Raw genomic sequence first — 17,687 nt, 5'->3', positions numbered from 1 at the left:
TTCCAGGAGATCCAACACTCTCTTGGCCTCCATAGGTGTTGCATGACACGAGTGCACTTACACTATGTAGACAATACACTCATACACATAAAAATTAATTAATTAATTAAAAAACAAAAATAATAAGGGTGTTACTCTCTAGCCCAGGGTGGCCTCAACAGTCCTACTGCCTCAGTTTCCCCAAGCGCTGATATTACATGTGTGAGCCACCATACCAGGCTTTTCCTTTCAATATATCAGCATCTTTGGCAGTTTTGTAAACTTTCCTGAGGGTGTGCTGTCTGGAGGATATTCCCCTGGGAAGTACCTACTAAAAGTGGAGATCCCTGGGGCCAGTTGTCTTGGCATCAAGATAAAGGTACTTGGTATGATCACAATTCCCCAGGATGCAGTATAATTCACCTCACACCAGAGTTGAGCTTAGACCTGCCGTAAAGCTCCTCTGTGGGGCCCAGAGTGTTGCTACTTTTTTTTATTGTGTGTTTGTATGATGTGTGTAGGTCAGAGAACAACGTTTAGGAGTTGGTTCTTTCCTCCCATGTTCCAGGGATCAAACTCAGGTCCTCAGGCTTGTGTGGCAAGCACTTTTACTCTCTGAGCCATCTCGCCTGCCCCAAAATGCTGTTTCTTTGTCTGCCTATGACCAGCCCTGGTGTGGTTTCCTAGGGAGGATGGAGGGTAGATTGTATGCTTCTGTGTTGGTGTCTGTCCTTTCAGAGCTGGCTGCTGACAGATAAAGATCAGTGATGGAGAATAGCGGTGGTCCCCCTCCTGGAGCCTGGGCCGGTGCCTGCTCTTACATCTCCCTGTCGGAGACCGCTTCGCGGTTGTTCTTGCATCGCAGCTCCCTCTGGCTTGATCTTCTGCGTCCTTTCCACTGCTTCTCATCACTGTGACCAGTGCCAGGGCTGCAACCGCCGTGGCTCATTGGGGGTGCAGGGGGGGGGCAGCAAAATGGAATGGATTACCTTTTTATACATGTGTTTCTGAACATGTACTTGGAGGGGCGGTTCACATGTGCATTTGTGCATACATGTGGAGACCACGGGTCAACAGAAGTACCTTCCTCAGTCGCTCTTATTTTTTGAGGTAGGGTCTTTCGCTGGGACCTGGGCTCACTGACTAAGCTAGACTGAGCCCTTTTGTCCACCTTCCCAGCACTGGGATGACAGGTGTGTGCTGCAGTGTCTAGCTTTTTTATGTGGATTCTGGGGACCTGAACTCAGGTCTTCATGCTTGCACAGCAAATACTTCACCAACTGAGCCATCTTCCCAGCCTCAATAGGAAGAACATATTTTAGGTGTAATATATTAGAAATTGTGAGAATTCTTTTTAGAGGGACTTGGTAGGTGAGCACTGCCATTTTCTGGGCTGGGGATATAGTTCAGTGGGTACAGTGCTTGCCAAGCATTCACGAAGGCATGGTGGTGCACTCCTGTCATCCCAGAATTCTTGGGTTGGAGGCAGGCAGATCAATAGTTTAATCATCCTTAGCTACATAGGGAGTTTAAGGCCAGCCTGAGCTACATGAGACCTTATCTCAAAAAAGGAAAAAAAAAAAAGTCATTTCTGGGCAGGTAGTGGTTTTCTTTGGCATGTACACAAGGCAAGGCCTCCACATCTTTAGCAGCCTGGGATGGGGTCTCTCAGGAGAGGCAGATGGGGGATACAGGAAATGAAAGGCGCTTCCTGAGTCATATGTCCAGCCCCCTTCAGTGTTTCTTACACTTTTGGACGTGGTTTGGTTTTTTGAGGCAGAGTCTCCTGTAGCACCAGCTGGCTTGGAATTCACTATGTCGACCAGGCTGGCCTCGATATCACAGAGATCTGCCTGCCTCTGCCTCCTGAATGCTGAGTTCAAGCTGTGCACCACCACACCCGGCTCCTTGACCTTTTTAGTCACGTCTAGGCCCTGGGGGACTCACTCTGTTCCTGAACCCTGTCTCTGTACAAGATGGGTCAGGGCAGTGCTGGACTGGTCAGAAGACACATAGCACCACACAGAATCCAAGAGCTCCTGCTACCAAGCCCAGGGCCACTTTCCCCAGCCCAATATTTGTTTCTTCCAGGAATTGGCATTTTAGAGGGCTGGCTGTGGCAGCAGAGGACGCTGGGATACCCATGTTGCAGGCCACTTCCATGCCCCTCCCTGTCCTTGTCACATCATAGGAGTAACTGAAACAAACATTTGGTAGCCAGGGCTCAGGCTCAGGGCTGTGGCACAGGGAGCTCTGGCCACACAGAGGCCCAGTGACCAGAGAGGGGCCCAGGTTCCCTGAAGTATTCAAGCAGACCCTTTTCGTTTGTTTGTTTTTGAGACAGTCTCATGTAGCCCAGGCTCCAGGCTAGCCTGGATGTAACAGAGGATGACCTTGAACTTCTGGTTCCACTACCTTCACCAGTTCTGGGATTACAGGTGTGTGCTACCATGCCTGGTCTATGCATTTCTAGGGATGGGAGCCACGGCTTTGTGCATGCTAGGCAAGCACTGTCCACTGAGCTACCCCCCCCCCCACTTTCAGCCCTTCCTCAAGCCAGTTTTGCCTGGTGTCAGATTCTGGATCTTAACCACTGCCCACCTGTTAAAAGTTTTCATGTTTCTCGATGAGCCAGGAACTAGACAACTCTTCTGTGTTAGCCTCTCTGAGTGCCTCATTCCAGTGCATGATCTTTTCTGTAACATTCACAGGGGCTCTGTAAGAGAGCCATCCTAGTTAACTCTGTTTTCCCGAGTGCTGAGACGAGTCAAGTGTCCTTTGAAATGCCACTGTGCTATCTCTCCAGAAATAAACAAGTTTTCAGCCACCCCTCTCAGACATCTCTAGCCACGTAGAGTTCTTTGAGCCAGTTTGTATTGTTTTATTTATGTATTTATTATTTATTATTTATTTATGTATTGTGTGTATGTGGGTGTGTGTATGTCTGTGTCACAGTGGGCATATAGAGGTCAGAGAACAACTTTTGGGAATCCATTCTCTCCTTCCACTTGGGTCTCGGGGATCAAACTCAGGTTGTCAGGCTTTGTGCCAAGTGTCTTTACCCACTGAGCCATCTTGGCAGCCCCTTGTTTTTTTAAGACAAGGTCTCGGCTGGTCTTGAGCTCCAGATCCTCCTGCCTTTACCCCCAAGCACTGGGATTATAGACGTACCCCATCACTCTAGGTCCAGATTGTATTGAAGAAAAATCTGTTGTTCTGAAAACACCCCAAAGATGGATCTTGGGCATGTTCCAAATGTCTCACCTGTCATTGGCTTATCCATTGTCTCTTTGACAACTTTACACTGTAATGCCTTCAGGGTGATGCTTTAGAAAATTCATGTATCAAATCAATTACCATATTTTTCTTTATTTGAAAAGAAAATTTAAATTTTGTCATGTTTGTGTTTTGGGGACAGGATCTCAGTCTATAACCTAGCTTGACCTTGAATTCACTCTGTAGTTCAGGTCAGCCTTGAACTCTGTATGTAGCCGAAGCTGACCTCAAACTCTTCGTTCTCTTGCCTCAGCCTCCTGAGTAGTGGGATAACTAACAGGAATGTACTACCCATTCCTGTGACAAATTCTGTCCTCTCTAGGCTGTTCCCACTGTACGGTGAGGTGCCTCCAGCCACTCACTCCCGTGGGGTGTGGGGTAGACATGACTCCCTGCCAAGGTCAGTCCAAGGCCCTCTTCCCTGCTGTGGGACATCATGAGAAGCTGGTCTTGTTCTCTGCAGCATGTCAGGCTACAGTCTGTTCTTAGAGTGGGACAGCTCTACCTCCTGCGTGCTCTTTGGTGTCCCCTGCAGGCTCCTAGCTACTCTCCCCAGAAAGCAAAGGCCTCGTTCTACTGGGAAGGAGCAGGGTGCGGGGCAGCTGTGTAGAGGAGTGCTGTGTTACATTAATCCTTTTCTGGAAGCTCTCAAGGGTCCTCTGCAAGAGCAGCCAGTGTCCTTAACCATGAGCCAACTCCCCAGCCCTGTTTTTGTTTTTTCAGTTTTGTTTTTGTTTAAATCTGGGTGTGTGTGTGTGTGTGTGTGTGTGTGTGTGTGTGTGCATGTTCATGTGAGTGCAGACATATGTGTAGGACAGCATGTGTGTGGAGGTCAGAGGACGTTGGCTGTCATCCTGTCTTGTTTGAGGCAGGGTCTTTTATTCACAGCTTTGTGCTAGCTTTGCTCCCGTCTCTCTATGGGAGTGCTGAGATTTACAGACACATTACTGTGTCTGTCTTTTACATGGGTTCTGGGGATTTGAACTCAGGTTCTTACACTTGCACAGCAAACATTTTTTCCACTGAGTCATCTCCCCAGCTCCAACCGAGGCTGTAATGGTTAGACAGAATATGTACTGAGCTTAGGTCTGATCCTAGATACTGTATTTTCACCTCTTAACTAATATGCTCCCTGTTCCTGCATCCTCAGGAGCTGCTGGCCTTCAGATAGGGTGGAACGCAAGCTCAGCCCTGGAGTCTTGGGCGAGAAGTTTGATATATGTGCCACATAGTCACTGAGATCTCCCCATTGAGTGACTTTAGTACTAGCACAGAGATCCTGTTCACCCCAAAGAAGCCATACCCATCAGTGACCACACCCTATCCTTAGCCCAGCCACCCCCAGTCAGTTTCCTGACTGTACAGTGAGCAACAGTAGTTGAGTGTGCACAAGTGTGTGTATGTGTGTGTGCTCGTGCGCATGTGCATACATACCCACACCCATGCACACATGCCACACATAGCACACTTATGGAGGTCAGAGGACAACTTTCAGGAGTCAGTTCTCTCTCTCCATCATGTTGGTTCTAGGAATTGAACTCAGGTCTTCAGACTTGACAGCAAGCATCCATATCCTCTAAATCCTATTTCAGGGCCTGGGCTTGAAATGGTGGTACATACCTGTAATCCCAGCACAGGGATTGCTATGAGTTTGAGACCAGCGTGGGCTATAGGAAATTCTGCTTTGAAAAGAAAATTGAAACAAAACCCAAACACAAGCCATCAGGCTTCCCCTCTAGGTGGATGCTAGCTGTTATGAGAGACTTCCTCATGGTGGACACAGATCTCCACCCGGTAAGATGGACATCTCCAGGAAGGACAGGCAGTATGAGTGACTGGGCAAGACAATGTGTAACACCTTCTAGAAGATACTTTAACTGGAAATGGGCTCCTTACAACTCCAAGCTAGGAGCCAGGCATGTTGGCTCACACCTGTAAATCCCAGCTTCTTGGGATTCTGGGGCAGGAGGATTACCATGAGTTCTAGGCCAACCTGAGCTACATAGCAAGACTGTTTCAAAAACCCATGACTAAACTCGGCATGATGGCACACACCAGTAATCCTAGCACTTAGGAACTTGAGGCAAAAGGATCAGGAGTTCAAGATCAGCCTGGTCTATATAAGACTCTCAAAAGGTCTGGAGAGCAGTTAAGAACACTGACTGCTCTTGCAGAGGATGCAGGTTCAGTTCCCAGCACTCACATTGTGGCTAACAGATGTTCATAACTCCAGTTCCAAGGGATCCAATGCCCTCTTCTGGCCTCCATGGATGTTGTGTGCACATGGTGCGCTTATATACATTCAGATAATACAGTCACACATGGAAAATAAAAATAAATGAATAAATAAAAATTTTAAAACAGAAAAAGATAATTAACTAAAACTGCAGGCAAGGCCACTGAGCCAACAGGGCGAGGTGTGACTGCAGATGCTGCGAGCACCCTGGGGAGATGGCACTGCTAGGTTAAGGCGCTGCCGGACAGGCTAAGTTGCTGGCCAAGCTTCCTGGCAGTTTCTCTTCCTCCTACTCCTGGTGACTGGTTGGGGGGGCGGGCGAGGGAGGCTGTCTTAGAATGACTTTTGGAAGAGTGAGTCAGGAGCTGAGCTCAAAATAACTGTTACAGCAAGCAACCTGAAGATGCTTATCACTCAATAACCTCCTTTGGATTGCCGCTGCAGTCAGGAATTTTGCTGGTTACTACGTCAGTTAGGGATGGGAGAGAAGAGGTCTGGCTACTAATAATGCATCAGTGTCCCTGACTCAGAAACACTGAGTTTGGTCCCCAGCAGCATGAAAGAAAGGGAATGGCAGGAAGGCTGTTTTACTAAAAATCTCAATCCACATGCATGTATTAATCTTGGTTTTTTTGTTTTGTTTTGCAGTATTAGAGATAGAACTGGGGCCTCATATGTGCTGCGTCACTGCCGTACCACTGAGCCACCCCTCCCAGCCCCTCACTGGGGGATTCTAGGCAGGTGCTGTGCCATTGAGCCACACCCGAAGCCCCTCACTGAGCCTTCTAGGCAGATGCTCTACCACTGAGCCACACCCCAGCCCCTCACTGGGGGATTCTAGGCAGGTGCTCTACCACTGAGACATGTCCCCAAGTCCCTCACTAGGGGATTCTATGCAGGAGCTCTACCACTGAGCCACCCCCCAGCCCCTCACTGGGGGATTCTAGGCAGGTGCTCTACCACTGAGACATGTCCCCAAGTCCCTCACTAGGGGATTCTATGCAGGTGCTCTACCACTGAGCCATGTCCCCAGTCCCTCACTGGGGGATTCTAGGCAGGTGGTCTACCACTGAGCTATGCCCCAAAGCCTTTAGAATATAGTTTGAACTGGCACCCTCCTTAGAATTGGTTGCTACTCAAGTCCTCCAACTTTGTTGGTGAGAGGAAGGATGTACAAAAGAGTTGGGCAGTGTTCTGTCCCCGTCTTCTCTGGTGATCCCCATCTGTATAGCAAATCCCATGCCTAGCATCTATCTACCACTCGTGTCCAGAGAGCTTCGGGGTGATGAATAGAGAAAGCCTGGAGAACCTTTAGGACTCTTTCAGACTCTCTGGAATTGGGTCACAGTTTTTAGCCAGAGGTCAACTGGCCCTAAATCCAAAGCCCAGTCAGAGCTACAGGCCTGTTCTTTTCACATCTAAACCATGATCTCAAGAGCCCTGTCTGCCGTGACCACAGGCACAGACCACAGCTGCGTCCTCTGTCTAGTTGCCATGGTGATTCTCAGGCGAGAGGCTCTCATATTGACTTGAGGATCCTGGCTGTATGGGAGCCTGGGAGCTCTGATTGGACCCTCCCAACAGAGTGAGGTGAAGTGAGTGTGTTGTCTTACCTGTCTGCAGTGGATGAAGAGGGAAAAGAGACACATGACAAAGGACTAGATGAACCCTCTTACCATGACTACCTTCCTGTGTAACATGGGTAGACCAGGTGCCACATACCACATGTTCCCTGTTTATTTGGTGCAGGTGTTCACAAAGCCAACCTCATCCTAGCCAGCCCAGTTCACCACCTGCAGTCACCATCCAGGCTCCTGATTCTCAAGCCCCATCTTTAGGTGTCCAGTTGGGACACACCCAGCCATCATCAGGCACTTGAGCATAGGTGGATGTAGGCTTATAAAAGCTCACTGACCTGTAGCACTCACGGGTCCACAGGCATCAGAAGGCATCTTAGAAAAATGGCTAATGGACTTTTCAAGTCAACATACTGGTGGAAGGGCTAGGGAGATGGCTCAGTCGGTAAAGTGTTTGCCACACAACCCTGGGGATATGAGTTTGGATCCCCAGAACCCTTATTACAAAATCCAGGCATGGTGGCATGTGCTTGTAATCCCAGTGCTGGGAAGATCAGGAGGAGCCCTGCCAGTGTAGCCTAATCAGAGAGACTCAGGACCCTGTGGGAGACTCTGTTTCAAGAAATGAGGTAGTCAGGCCTGAGGAATGACACTCAAGGTTATTGTCTACCCACCATCTGCACACACGAACACCCACATGCATGCACAGGAGCACCCACATGCATACACACACAAACCAACATTTTGATGAAGCAGGAAATTTCACTGGACTATGGGATGCTAAAGAGAGTAACAATGACACAAAATGTCAAATGACTCAAAAAAAATTTTTTGTTTTTTTGTTTTGTTTTGTTTTTGTACCTCCAGCTGGCCTGGAACTCACTATATAGACCAGGCTGACCTTGATCTCACAAATGTCCCTCTGCCTGTGCCTCCCGAGTACTGGGACTAAGTATACCACCACCCTGGTTGATTTTTATGTTATGCATGAGTGTTTTGCCTGCATGTATGTAAGTGTACCATGTTCTGCAGTGCCCGCAGAGGCCAGAAGAGGGCGTTGGATTCTGGAACTGGAGTTACAGAATCACCCTTGGTGCTTTGTGTTTTGAGATTGGGTTTTATTATTTACCCCACACTGTTCCTAAACTCATTCTACACCTTATGCTGTCCTCAGATTCTTTTTCCTTAGCCAGGCCTTTAATCCCACACCTTTAATCCAATCCCAGCACTTGGGAAGCTGTGAGATTGAGGCCAGCCTGATCTACATAGCCAGTTGCAGGCCAGCTGGGGCTGCAGGAAGACCCTGTCTCAAAAAGACAAAAAAAAAATTGTGTGTGTGTGTGTGTGTGTGTGTGTGTGTGTGTGGCGGGGAGGGGGGGTGGAATAGGCGGATCCCTGGAATTCACTGGCCAGCATGTTTATTTGAAATGGTGGGTTCCAGGTGGGTTCCAGGTTCAGTGACAGACCTTGTCTTAAAAAATAAGTGAATGGCTGGGCGTGGTGGCCACATGATTAATCCCAGGTGCTGGCAGATCTCTCAGTGCAAAGCCAGCCTGGTTGACATAGAGTGTTCCAGGCCAGCCAGGGCTGCATAGTAAGATCCTGCCTCAAAAAATAAATTAAAATAAAATAAGGTAGAGAAGTGATTGAGAAAAACAAACATCAGCCTTTGGCAGAGAGAGAGAGAGAGAGAGAGAGAGAGAGAGAGAGAGAGAATGAATATGAATGAATTTAGAGAGAAGACATTCTAAGTAAGTAAGGTCCAGACTGTTAGACATGTCCCCTAGAGATGGAAGAAGCTTGCCTATGTCTGAGCATGCTGGCCTGGTCTTATTCCCCCCCAGCCCCGGCTGTTCCAGAGTCCGATTTGTTACCTGTGGCCACTTCCAGTAGAAAAATCTTCAGGCTCATAAGCACAGAGTGTTGAGAGGCCAGGCCATTGAGCTCTGGATTCTTAGCATTACAGTTACTTTGTGAAGAATAGCTACCCCTCTCACCCAAGTGTCTGAGAGTCATATCTGTGGTTCTGGCAGCATTTGTTTCTGTCTTTTTTAGAAAAGATTTACTTATATTATTTTTAATTGTGTACATGTGTGGGTATGTGCATGTGCATGCAGGTACCTGCAGAGATCAGAAGACAGTGTTGGACTCCCCAGAGCTGCAGCTATAGGCAGTTATAAAACACCCAATATAGTTGCTAGGAACCAAACTCAGGTTCACTGAAAGCATGTATTCTCCCTTAACCGCTGAGCCATCTGTCCAGCCCTGTGTTTATATCTTGAAGGAATCTGCCTTTAAAATCTCTGCATAACAGGGCTAGAGAGATGGCTTAGCAGTTAAGGGCACTGACTGCTCTTGCAGAGGACCAGGGGTTCAGTTCCCAGAACTCACATGGTGACTAACAACCATCTGTAATTCCAGTCCCAGGGGATCTGACAGCCCTCTTCTGACTGCTTCGGGCACTGCACCACACAGGTACACTTAACACACATGCAGGCAATACACTCGTACACTTAGATAATAAATAAAAATTTTAAGAGTCCTTTTCATAAAAAAAAAAAAATAGAAATAAGGGGCTGGAGAGCTGGCTCAGCAGGTAAGAACACTGACTGTTCTTGCAGAAGACCCAGGTTCAAGTTCCAGCACCCACATGGCAACTAACAACTGTCTGTAACTCCAGTTCCAGGGGATTTGATACCCTCTTCTGGCCTCTGCAGGCACTGCAGGACATGGGCACACTTGCATACATACAGGCATAACACTCATACACATACAGGACTGTAATAGGGCGTGGTGGTGCACACCTTTAGTCCCAGCACTTGGGAGGCAGAGGCAGATCTCTGTGAGTTCAAGGCCAGCCTGGTCTACATAGTTAGTTCCAGGACAGCTGGGGCTACAGGGAGATCCTGCCTCAAAAAGACAAAAAAAAAGGAAAATAAAATAGATTTTTAAGCTTCACATGTTGGCACGTGCCTGTCATCTCAGCCCTCAAGAGGCAGAGGAAGGAGGATCCCAAGTTCCAGGCCAACCTGAACTGCAGAGTGAGACTGTCTATGAATGAATGAATATGTGAATGAGTGAATGAATGAGTGGTAAGCAAATGAGTGAGTGGGTGGCTGAGTGAGTGAATGAATACATGAAAGTGAATGGGTGGGTGAGTGATTGAATTGAGTGAATGAGTACATGAATGAGTGAATGAAATCTATGCATAAACATGGTGGGTCCTTTTCCCTAGCAGTTTTGAATCAAACCCAGTGTTAGGGCCAGTGCTGAGGTAGGCAGCAGTGCTGCAACTCCCAGAAGCCCCATGGAGGTGTTCTCTAGCACCTGCCTGAGGGTATTCTGTTCTGTTCTGAGGCAGAGTGCAGCTGATGCCACAGTGAGGCTCAATTCATGTTTTTAGGGGCTCATGGCAAGGATAAGTTCCATTCTGGACACAGACATGAACCCCTGTGAGCCTGAGGTCTGTGTTGTTCTTGTCACATGGTTGATGGGGACCTTGGGCCTGACCAGCTGCTCTCCTGTCATTGCAGGTGCACCTTTCGATTCCCCAGCACAGCCATCAAGATCCAGTTCACATCCCTGTACCACAAGGAGGAAGCTCCTGCGTCTCCCTTGCGGCCGCTCTACCCTCAGATCTCCCCGCTGAAGATCCATATTCCGGAGCCGGATATCCGGAACCTGGTCAGCCCTATCCCTTCCCCAACTGGCACCATCAGGTAAGCAGCCCCCAATGCTCAGGCTCTCCTGAGAGAATATGGGGCCTGAATATAGATCTAAACTCTGGGACGCCCTCCTGCAAGGGAGAGTCCCCCCAAGTCACCACTTGTTCAGGCTGAAGATGTATCTTTTTGATGCAGGAATGGGTGTGTGGCTCACTCCTGTCAGCCCAGCACTCTGGAGGCGGAGTCCAGTGCAAGTCCAGCCAGGGCTTCACAGGAGTTCAGGGTCACCCTAGCAACTTAGTGATGCCTTGTCTCAAAAGCAAACGGTTTGTAGCTCAGTGGGTAGTGTGCTTGTCTATCATGCACAAGGCCCTGGATTCCATCCCCAGCACCTGGTGGTCATGTCTATAATCCCAGTACTTAGGAGGTAGAGACAGGAGGACCAAGGTCGTCTTTAACTCCATAGTGCCAATCTGGGCTACATAAAAGACCTTGTCTCAAAAGAAGAGGGAGGGCTCAGCAGTTAAGAGCACTGGCTGCTCTTGCAGAGGACCAGGTTCATTTCCCAGCACCTACATGGCAACCCAAAACTGTCTGTAACTCTAGTTCTAGGGAATCCAATACCTTCTTCTGGCTTCTGCAGGCATTACACACACATGGTACAAGTAATATGTACAAGTAAAATAATCATGCACATAAAATAAAAAATTTAAATAAATTTTAAAAAATAAATTTTAAGCCGGGCATGGTGGCGCACGCCTGTAGTCCCAGCACTTGGGAGGCAGAGGCAGGCAGATCTCTGTGAGTTCAAGGCCAGCCTGGTCTACATAGTGAGTTCCAGGACAGCTGGGGCTACAGGGAGACCTTGCTTCAAAAAGACAAAAAAAAAAAGAAAATTTAGGAGAGGAGAAAAGGGGGCTTAGAGAGGTTGAGGAGTCTCATGGTAGTTTTCAGTGAAACAGGTTTCCATCTCTCTGCCACATGTGTGTGTTCTTGAAAATACTGTGCTGAGTATGTCAGGTGCTGAGGCCATGGTGTACCCAGTGTCTGTTTGTGTGAGAGAGACAGAATTTTCTGGGTTCCGAGAGAGAGAGAGAGAGAGAGAGAGAGAGAGAGAGAGAGAGAACTGGTTCATCTTTGGAGGTCAGCCTATCAGTTTCTTTCTCATGAATTTTGTTTTCCTATAGTGATGTGTGTGCACATGTGGAATCACTTACCTGAATAGGTTTCCTTTTTTCCCAACACCAGTGCATGTGTAACTTGTTTTGGTTTTGTTTGTTTTAAGTTAAGGTTATCTATATGGAGGCAGGGTGTGCACACACACTACAATGGATGTGTGGAAGTCCAAGGACAACTTATCAGAGTCCGTTCCTTCCTTCCCACTCTGTGTGTCCTAGAGGTCAAATTCAGATCATCAGGCACTTTACCTGCTGAGCCCTCTCAGTTGGTTTTTGAGACGGGGGTCTCACTCTGTAGTCAGGCTGGTCTGGGACTCACTGTGTAGCCTCAGCTGGCCTCCTACCTCAGCCTCTCAGGTGCTGGGGTTGCAGGCATGAGCCATCTTATCCAGCTTGTGTGTGTAACTTACACACAGATGAGAGTTTACCTGTAGAAAATATTCAGGGTACTGTCAAACGTGGTGGCAGTGCCCCATAAAGTTTAAATGAAGTTTCCCTGTGGCTTATGAATAGTTAAGGAAGGCGTGGCCTACCTTAGATCAGAATCACCTGGCTATGAAAAGTGCATGGCACTCACACCTGATCCAGGTGGAGGACCCTCAAAAGCATGATGCTAGCAGCTCACATTCAAGGCCAAATCTGGGCAACTTAGTAAGACTCTGTCCTATAATAAATAAAGGGCTGGGGATAAGTTCAGTGGTAGAACACTTACTTAGCATGCAGGAGGTCCTGCATTTAGATGAGTGTGGTACACACACACCTGAAATCCCAGCACTTGGAAGGTAGGGGGTAGCCTGGTCTACATGAGTTGCATGCAGGACAGCCAGGGCTACATAGTGAGAACTTGTCTCAAAAACAAAAACAAACAAAACTGAAAAAGAGGCCCTGCATTCAGTACCCAGTATAAGAAAGAAAGGAGGGAGGGAAGAAAAGGAAAGAAAGAAAAGTGAGGGAATGAAGGCTTTGATTTGTCCCTCGAGGACAATCGAATAGAATATTTAATAGACTATTTCTCAGTAATAAACCAGATAAAAACAGTACCCAGGCCTGGGCATGTAGCTCAGTGATTACAATGTTTAGCACCCAGGAAGCCCTAGGTTTCCTCCCCAGCACTGTATAAAACATAGCGTGGTGGTGCACACCTGTAATCCCTGCACTTGGAGGTGGAGGCGGGAGGATCAGGAGTTCAAGATCATCCTTCACTATAGAGGGAGTTTAATGCTAACCTGGGTTCCATGAGACCCTATCATGAAACAAAACACAGAACTACAGTAACCAACTAGTTAAGACCTTTGGTGACATTTTTGCTTGTTACTGTGGCCTCTAGGTGATGGTCTGTCTGAAAGTCCTAATCCCCTCCGCTGAGCAGGTATATGACTCCCTTTGGAGTCCTGAGCTTGTGTCTACTTCATTTCTTTCTGTGCTGAGGGAGTGGGCCCTTGTCCTCACAGGATCCCCACAAACTTGGGGGTGGAGTGTGAGTTCCTGGTCACCTGTTAAGATGGTGACTCCCTGGACCTTTAGTTGTCACACAAGAGACCTCTGTTGACATCCTTTATCTCTGCACTGTGGAATTCCACTGTGCTTTTGTAAACCTCAGAGGCCTCGGTTGGCCTGCTCAGGAGCCTTTTTTTAGTTTGAGTTTCAGTGTCAGGGTGGAGCCCATGTGTTTACAAACATGCCCTGCCCTTCCTTTCCCCTAGGAGCAGGAGCCAGGGCGGGGCAAGCCTGGGGATAAGGCCTGCCTTCCCAGCCTGCCAGCAGCTGCAGCCCCGCCCGAAGGAGTACTGTGTTTTCCTAATTTGGTGTGCTTAGCTTGCCTGTCCCTATTGGCCATCTCAGGCAGTGAGGCCTGAGGACCTCCCACCTGGGACTCCTTCCTCCCTAAAGCGGTCGCTCTGTGCTGGTCCCCCAACCCCCACTGGGCCCTGGCTCTGCTGGCCTGTCTGGGCGGATCCTGTGGTTCCCAGGACGGGTGTTCCGCTGTGGTTTGAGCAGAGTGTGTACGTTAGGTTTTCTTTTTTTTTTTTGGTTCTGTCCCCGCCCTGAAGTGCCCCACCCAGCAAATGAATGAGCTCTTTGAAAAAATTGTGCAACCTTTAGCAGCACTCTGACCTTTCTTCTTGTAAAGACCATGAGTTTTTAGGAAACCGGGTAGCTGGTTAATCATCTGCTAGGTTCACTCAAACAGTGTAAACCAGGCTCCGTGGAGTTACTTTTAAGAAAACTGCTCTTACATAAGACCCAGAACAGTCCTGAAAGTTGTGAATTTGGGTGTGCAGGCACTGGCCAGTAATCTCAGCACTCTGGAGACAGAGGCAGGAGGATTGCAACTTTGAGGCCAGCCTGGGCTACATAATGAAATCTTTTTTCAATTAAACAGACCAAACAGGGGGGGGGGGGGGGGGGCTGGTGAAATAGCTCAGCAGTTAAGAGCACTAGAACACTGCCTGGTCGAGGTGGTGGTGGTGCACTGTCACACACATACATAAACAACATACAGGTACATGCACACACATGTACAATAATAATAGTAATTAATTTTTTTTTAAATTTAAATAGCAGGCCAGGCATGGTGGTGCATGCCTTTAATCCCAGCACTTGGGAGGCAGAGGCCTCTGAAGTGCTATTTGAATATTGTTGAATATTGTTTTACCTCCGTTGCTGTGATAAAACACACTGACAAAATGCAATTTAGGTTTATTTGGCTTACAATTCCAGGTTACAGTTCATCATTGCGGCGAAGCCTACGCAAGAACTTAGAAGAAGCTAGTCATACCATATTCACAATCAAGAACAGAGAAAGGGCTGAAGAGATGGCTTAGTGATAAATAGCACTGGCTGTTCTTGCAGAGGACCCTGGATCAAGTCCCAGCACCCACACAGCAGCTAACAACTGTCTGTAACTCCAGTTCCAGGGGATCTGACACCCTCTTCTGGCCTCTGTGGGCACTGCACACGTGTGGTACATTCATATACATGCAGGCAAAATGCTCAGACACATAAATAAAAATAAAATTTAAAAAAACAAAACAAAAAAGGGGTGACGGGCTGTGGAGATGGCTCAGTGGATAAAATGTTTGCCATATTTGCACCCGAATAAAAAGCTAGGCCTGGCCTCGCATGCCTGCGACCTCAGTGCCATGGGGCAGAAGCAGGTGGATCCTGAGGGCTTGCTGACCAGCAAATCTAGCTGAAACTTGGTGTTCTGGGTTCATCAAGAGACCCTGTCTCAAAAAAATAAGGTAAGGCTGGAGAGATGGCTCAGAGGTTAAGAACAGGAGACTGTTCACACAGAAGACCCGGATTCAAATCCAGCATCCACATGGCAGCTAACTCCAGTTCCAGGGGATCCGACAGTCTCTTCTGTCCTCTGCCGGCATTGCACGACACAGGTGCACTTACCTAATGCAGGCAATACACATGTTAAAAGATAAATAAGGTGGAAGGGCTGGTAAGATGACTTGGTGGGTAAAGGTGCTTGCCACTAAGCCTAATGACCCATCCCCAGGACCCACAAGGTGAAAGAAGAAAACTGATCCCTACAAGTTGTCTCCTGTCTGTGCATGCTTTGCCATGTGTATGTATACACACACACAAACACAAAAGTAGCTCGTGATGGCAAAAGTTGCTGGTATGTGACATGAAAGGAGAAAACAGGATATAGACCGCAAAGTCCTCACTCCTTTTCACTGTGATCTTAAGCATAATTCTGCTTTATTGCTGGCTGTATCCAGTCTTTGTGGCTATTGGTCCTTTGAGTTTGGAGGCCATCCAGTCTGCATTAGAAGGATAGTCCCCTCCCCCAGCCCCAGCCTTGGTTTCATTCGCTGTGGTTTCAGTTACTCACAGACCAAAAATATCAAGTGGAAAATTCCTGAAAATGAGCAACTTGTAAGTTTTTAAAATTGAGTGCCCTTCTGAGTAGCTCCAGCCCAGGGTGTGAATCTTTTCTTTGTGCAACGTATCCAGGCACTATGTGCTAGCCTCCTGTTAGTCATGTGACTACCAGATCTGTCCTAGAGGCTGGGGCTGTCACTCCCCAGGGGAGCCATTGCCTAGCATGTACAAGGCCCTGGGGCCCATCCTCAGTATTGAAAAATATATATATCAAATAACCCTTGTTTCACTTAACCAAACATAAGAGAAGTACTGGCCATTCAGATAAACCAAAGATGGGCTGCAAAGTTCTGTTAAATGAAGAGGTGGGACTACATTTATCATGGGTATGCATCTATAAGCAGCAGAAGTATGTGGGGCTGGAGAGATGGCCCAGAGGTTAAGAGCACTGGCAGCTCAAGAGGACTCGGGTTCAGTTCCCAGCACCCACCCACATAATAGCTAACAACTGTCTGTAACTCTACTTCCAAGGGAATGTGATGCCCTCTTCTGGCCTCTGTAGGCATTGAATACATGTGGTACTTACATACCTGCAGGCAAAACACTCACATGTAAAATTAAAAATAAATTTAAAAAGAAGCAGCAGCAATGTAGATGTGGCTCTGTGCTGCCTGGAGCTCCAGGTACTTACTAAGGGTCTCTGAATGTGTCCCATAGATAAGGGGCCTCCCGTATGCTTGTTTTTCTGGTAAACTGGGGTTCCTCTTTCAGTATGTTTAACCTTTCTTGTGTTTTCATCACAACTTCAAGAGGGGCTATGTATGCATGTTCTGGTCTGGGCATTTTTGGGTTCACTGAGATTTGCTTCCTGTTCCTACCTACAGGCCTCCCCAGTTCTGACCTCCCTGTTTCCTTTCCCATCTAAAAACCTGGGGGAAATGAACATTGGTTCCTTCACAGTGGAAGCTTTGGGAACTTCTGTTCCTTTTGCTCTTCCCGTTTACCTCGACTCCAGAACATTTGAGGCTTTGCAACATTGAGTTTTCACTAAAGCTTGGTGGGGACAGCCCCAGGTCTCATGGGATCTCAGTGAGTGCACTTAGGGACCCTGAAGCATCTCCAAGTGTACCCCCATAATATCGCCCAGGCTGTGTGATAAGCCTGCTGTGTGCTTTTGTGTGGACATGTGTGTGCCCTGGACAGCCCTCTGCATCTCCCACTCGAGGGAAGCAGGGGCCTTTGCAAAGCTCAGAGCTAGTAGAGGCCAAGGAGGCTGGATCTAGCACCAGACTCCACAGAACTATAGAGAGTAACTGCTAGCAATCTCCTGTCTTGAGTCTAAGAGTAGCTAATGTCAGGTTGAGGAGATGGCTCAGTGGTAATGTGCTTGCTGTGCAAGTGAGAGGACCTGAGTTCAGATCCCTAGAGCACATGTAAAGCCAGATGCCATAGTGTATATTCGTAACCCCTGAGCTCCTATGGTAAGATGGGAAATGGAGACAGGAGAGAACCCTGAAGTTCTCCAGCCAACTAACCTGGTATATGCAGCAGCCAACAAGTGACCCTGTCTCAGACAAAGCAGAAGGCAAGGACCACAAGTGAGAGGACCTGAGTTCAGATCCCTAGAGCACATGTAAAGCCAGATGCCATAGTGTATATTCGTAACCCCTGAGCTCCTATGGTAAGATGGGAAATGGAGACAGGAGAGAACCCTGAAGTTCTCCAGCCAACTAACCTGGTATATGCAGCAGCCAACAAGTGACCCTGTCTCAGACAAAGCAGAAGGCAAGGACCAACACCTCTGACACATGAATACATGAACATGCATGCATGCATACATACACATGTACACATGCAAAGATTTTTTGGTATCTTTTTAATATTTTATTTATTATTTTTATTTTATGTGTATGAGTGTATTGCCTGCATGTATGAG

The 17,687-nt window shown here is 47.8% G+C and overlaps 1 protein-coding gene across 1 annotated transcript in view; it reads left to right on the top strand.

Moving 5' to 3' along the window:
* Foxk1 (forkhead box K1) overlaps positions 1 to 17,687 on the top strand; it is an 83,819-nt gene that overhangs the window by 41,522 nt on the left and 24,610 nt on the right. Inside the window, exon 2 of the mRNA XM_008851384.3 lies at positions 10,602 to 10,787. Coding sequence (XP_008849606.1) covers positions 10,602 to 10,787 — 186 coding nt within the window. The remainder of the gene's footprint in view (positions 1 to 10,601; positions 10,788 to 17,687) is intronic.

Source organism: Nannospalax galili, unplaced genomic scaffold (genome assembly GCF_000622305.1).
Source record: "Nannospalax galili isolate Female #2095 unplaced genomic scaffold, S.galili_v1.0 scaffold664, whole genome shotgun sequence".
NCBI lineage: Eukaryota > Metazoa > Chordata > Mammalia > Rodentia > Spalacidae > Nannospalax > Nannospalax galili.
Note: the sequence above shows the minus strand (reverse complement) of the source record. Positions and strands in the feature narration are given on the sequence as shown.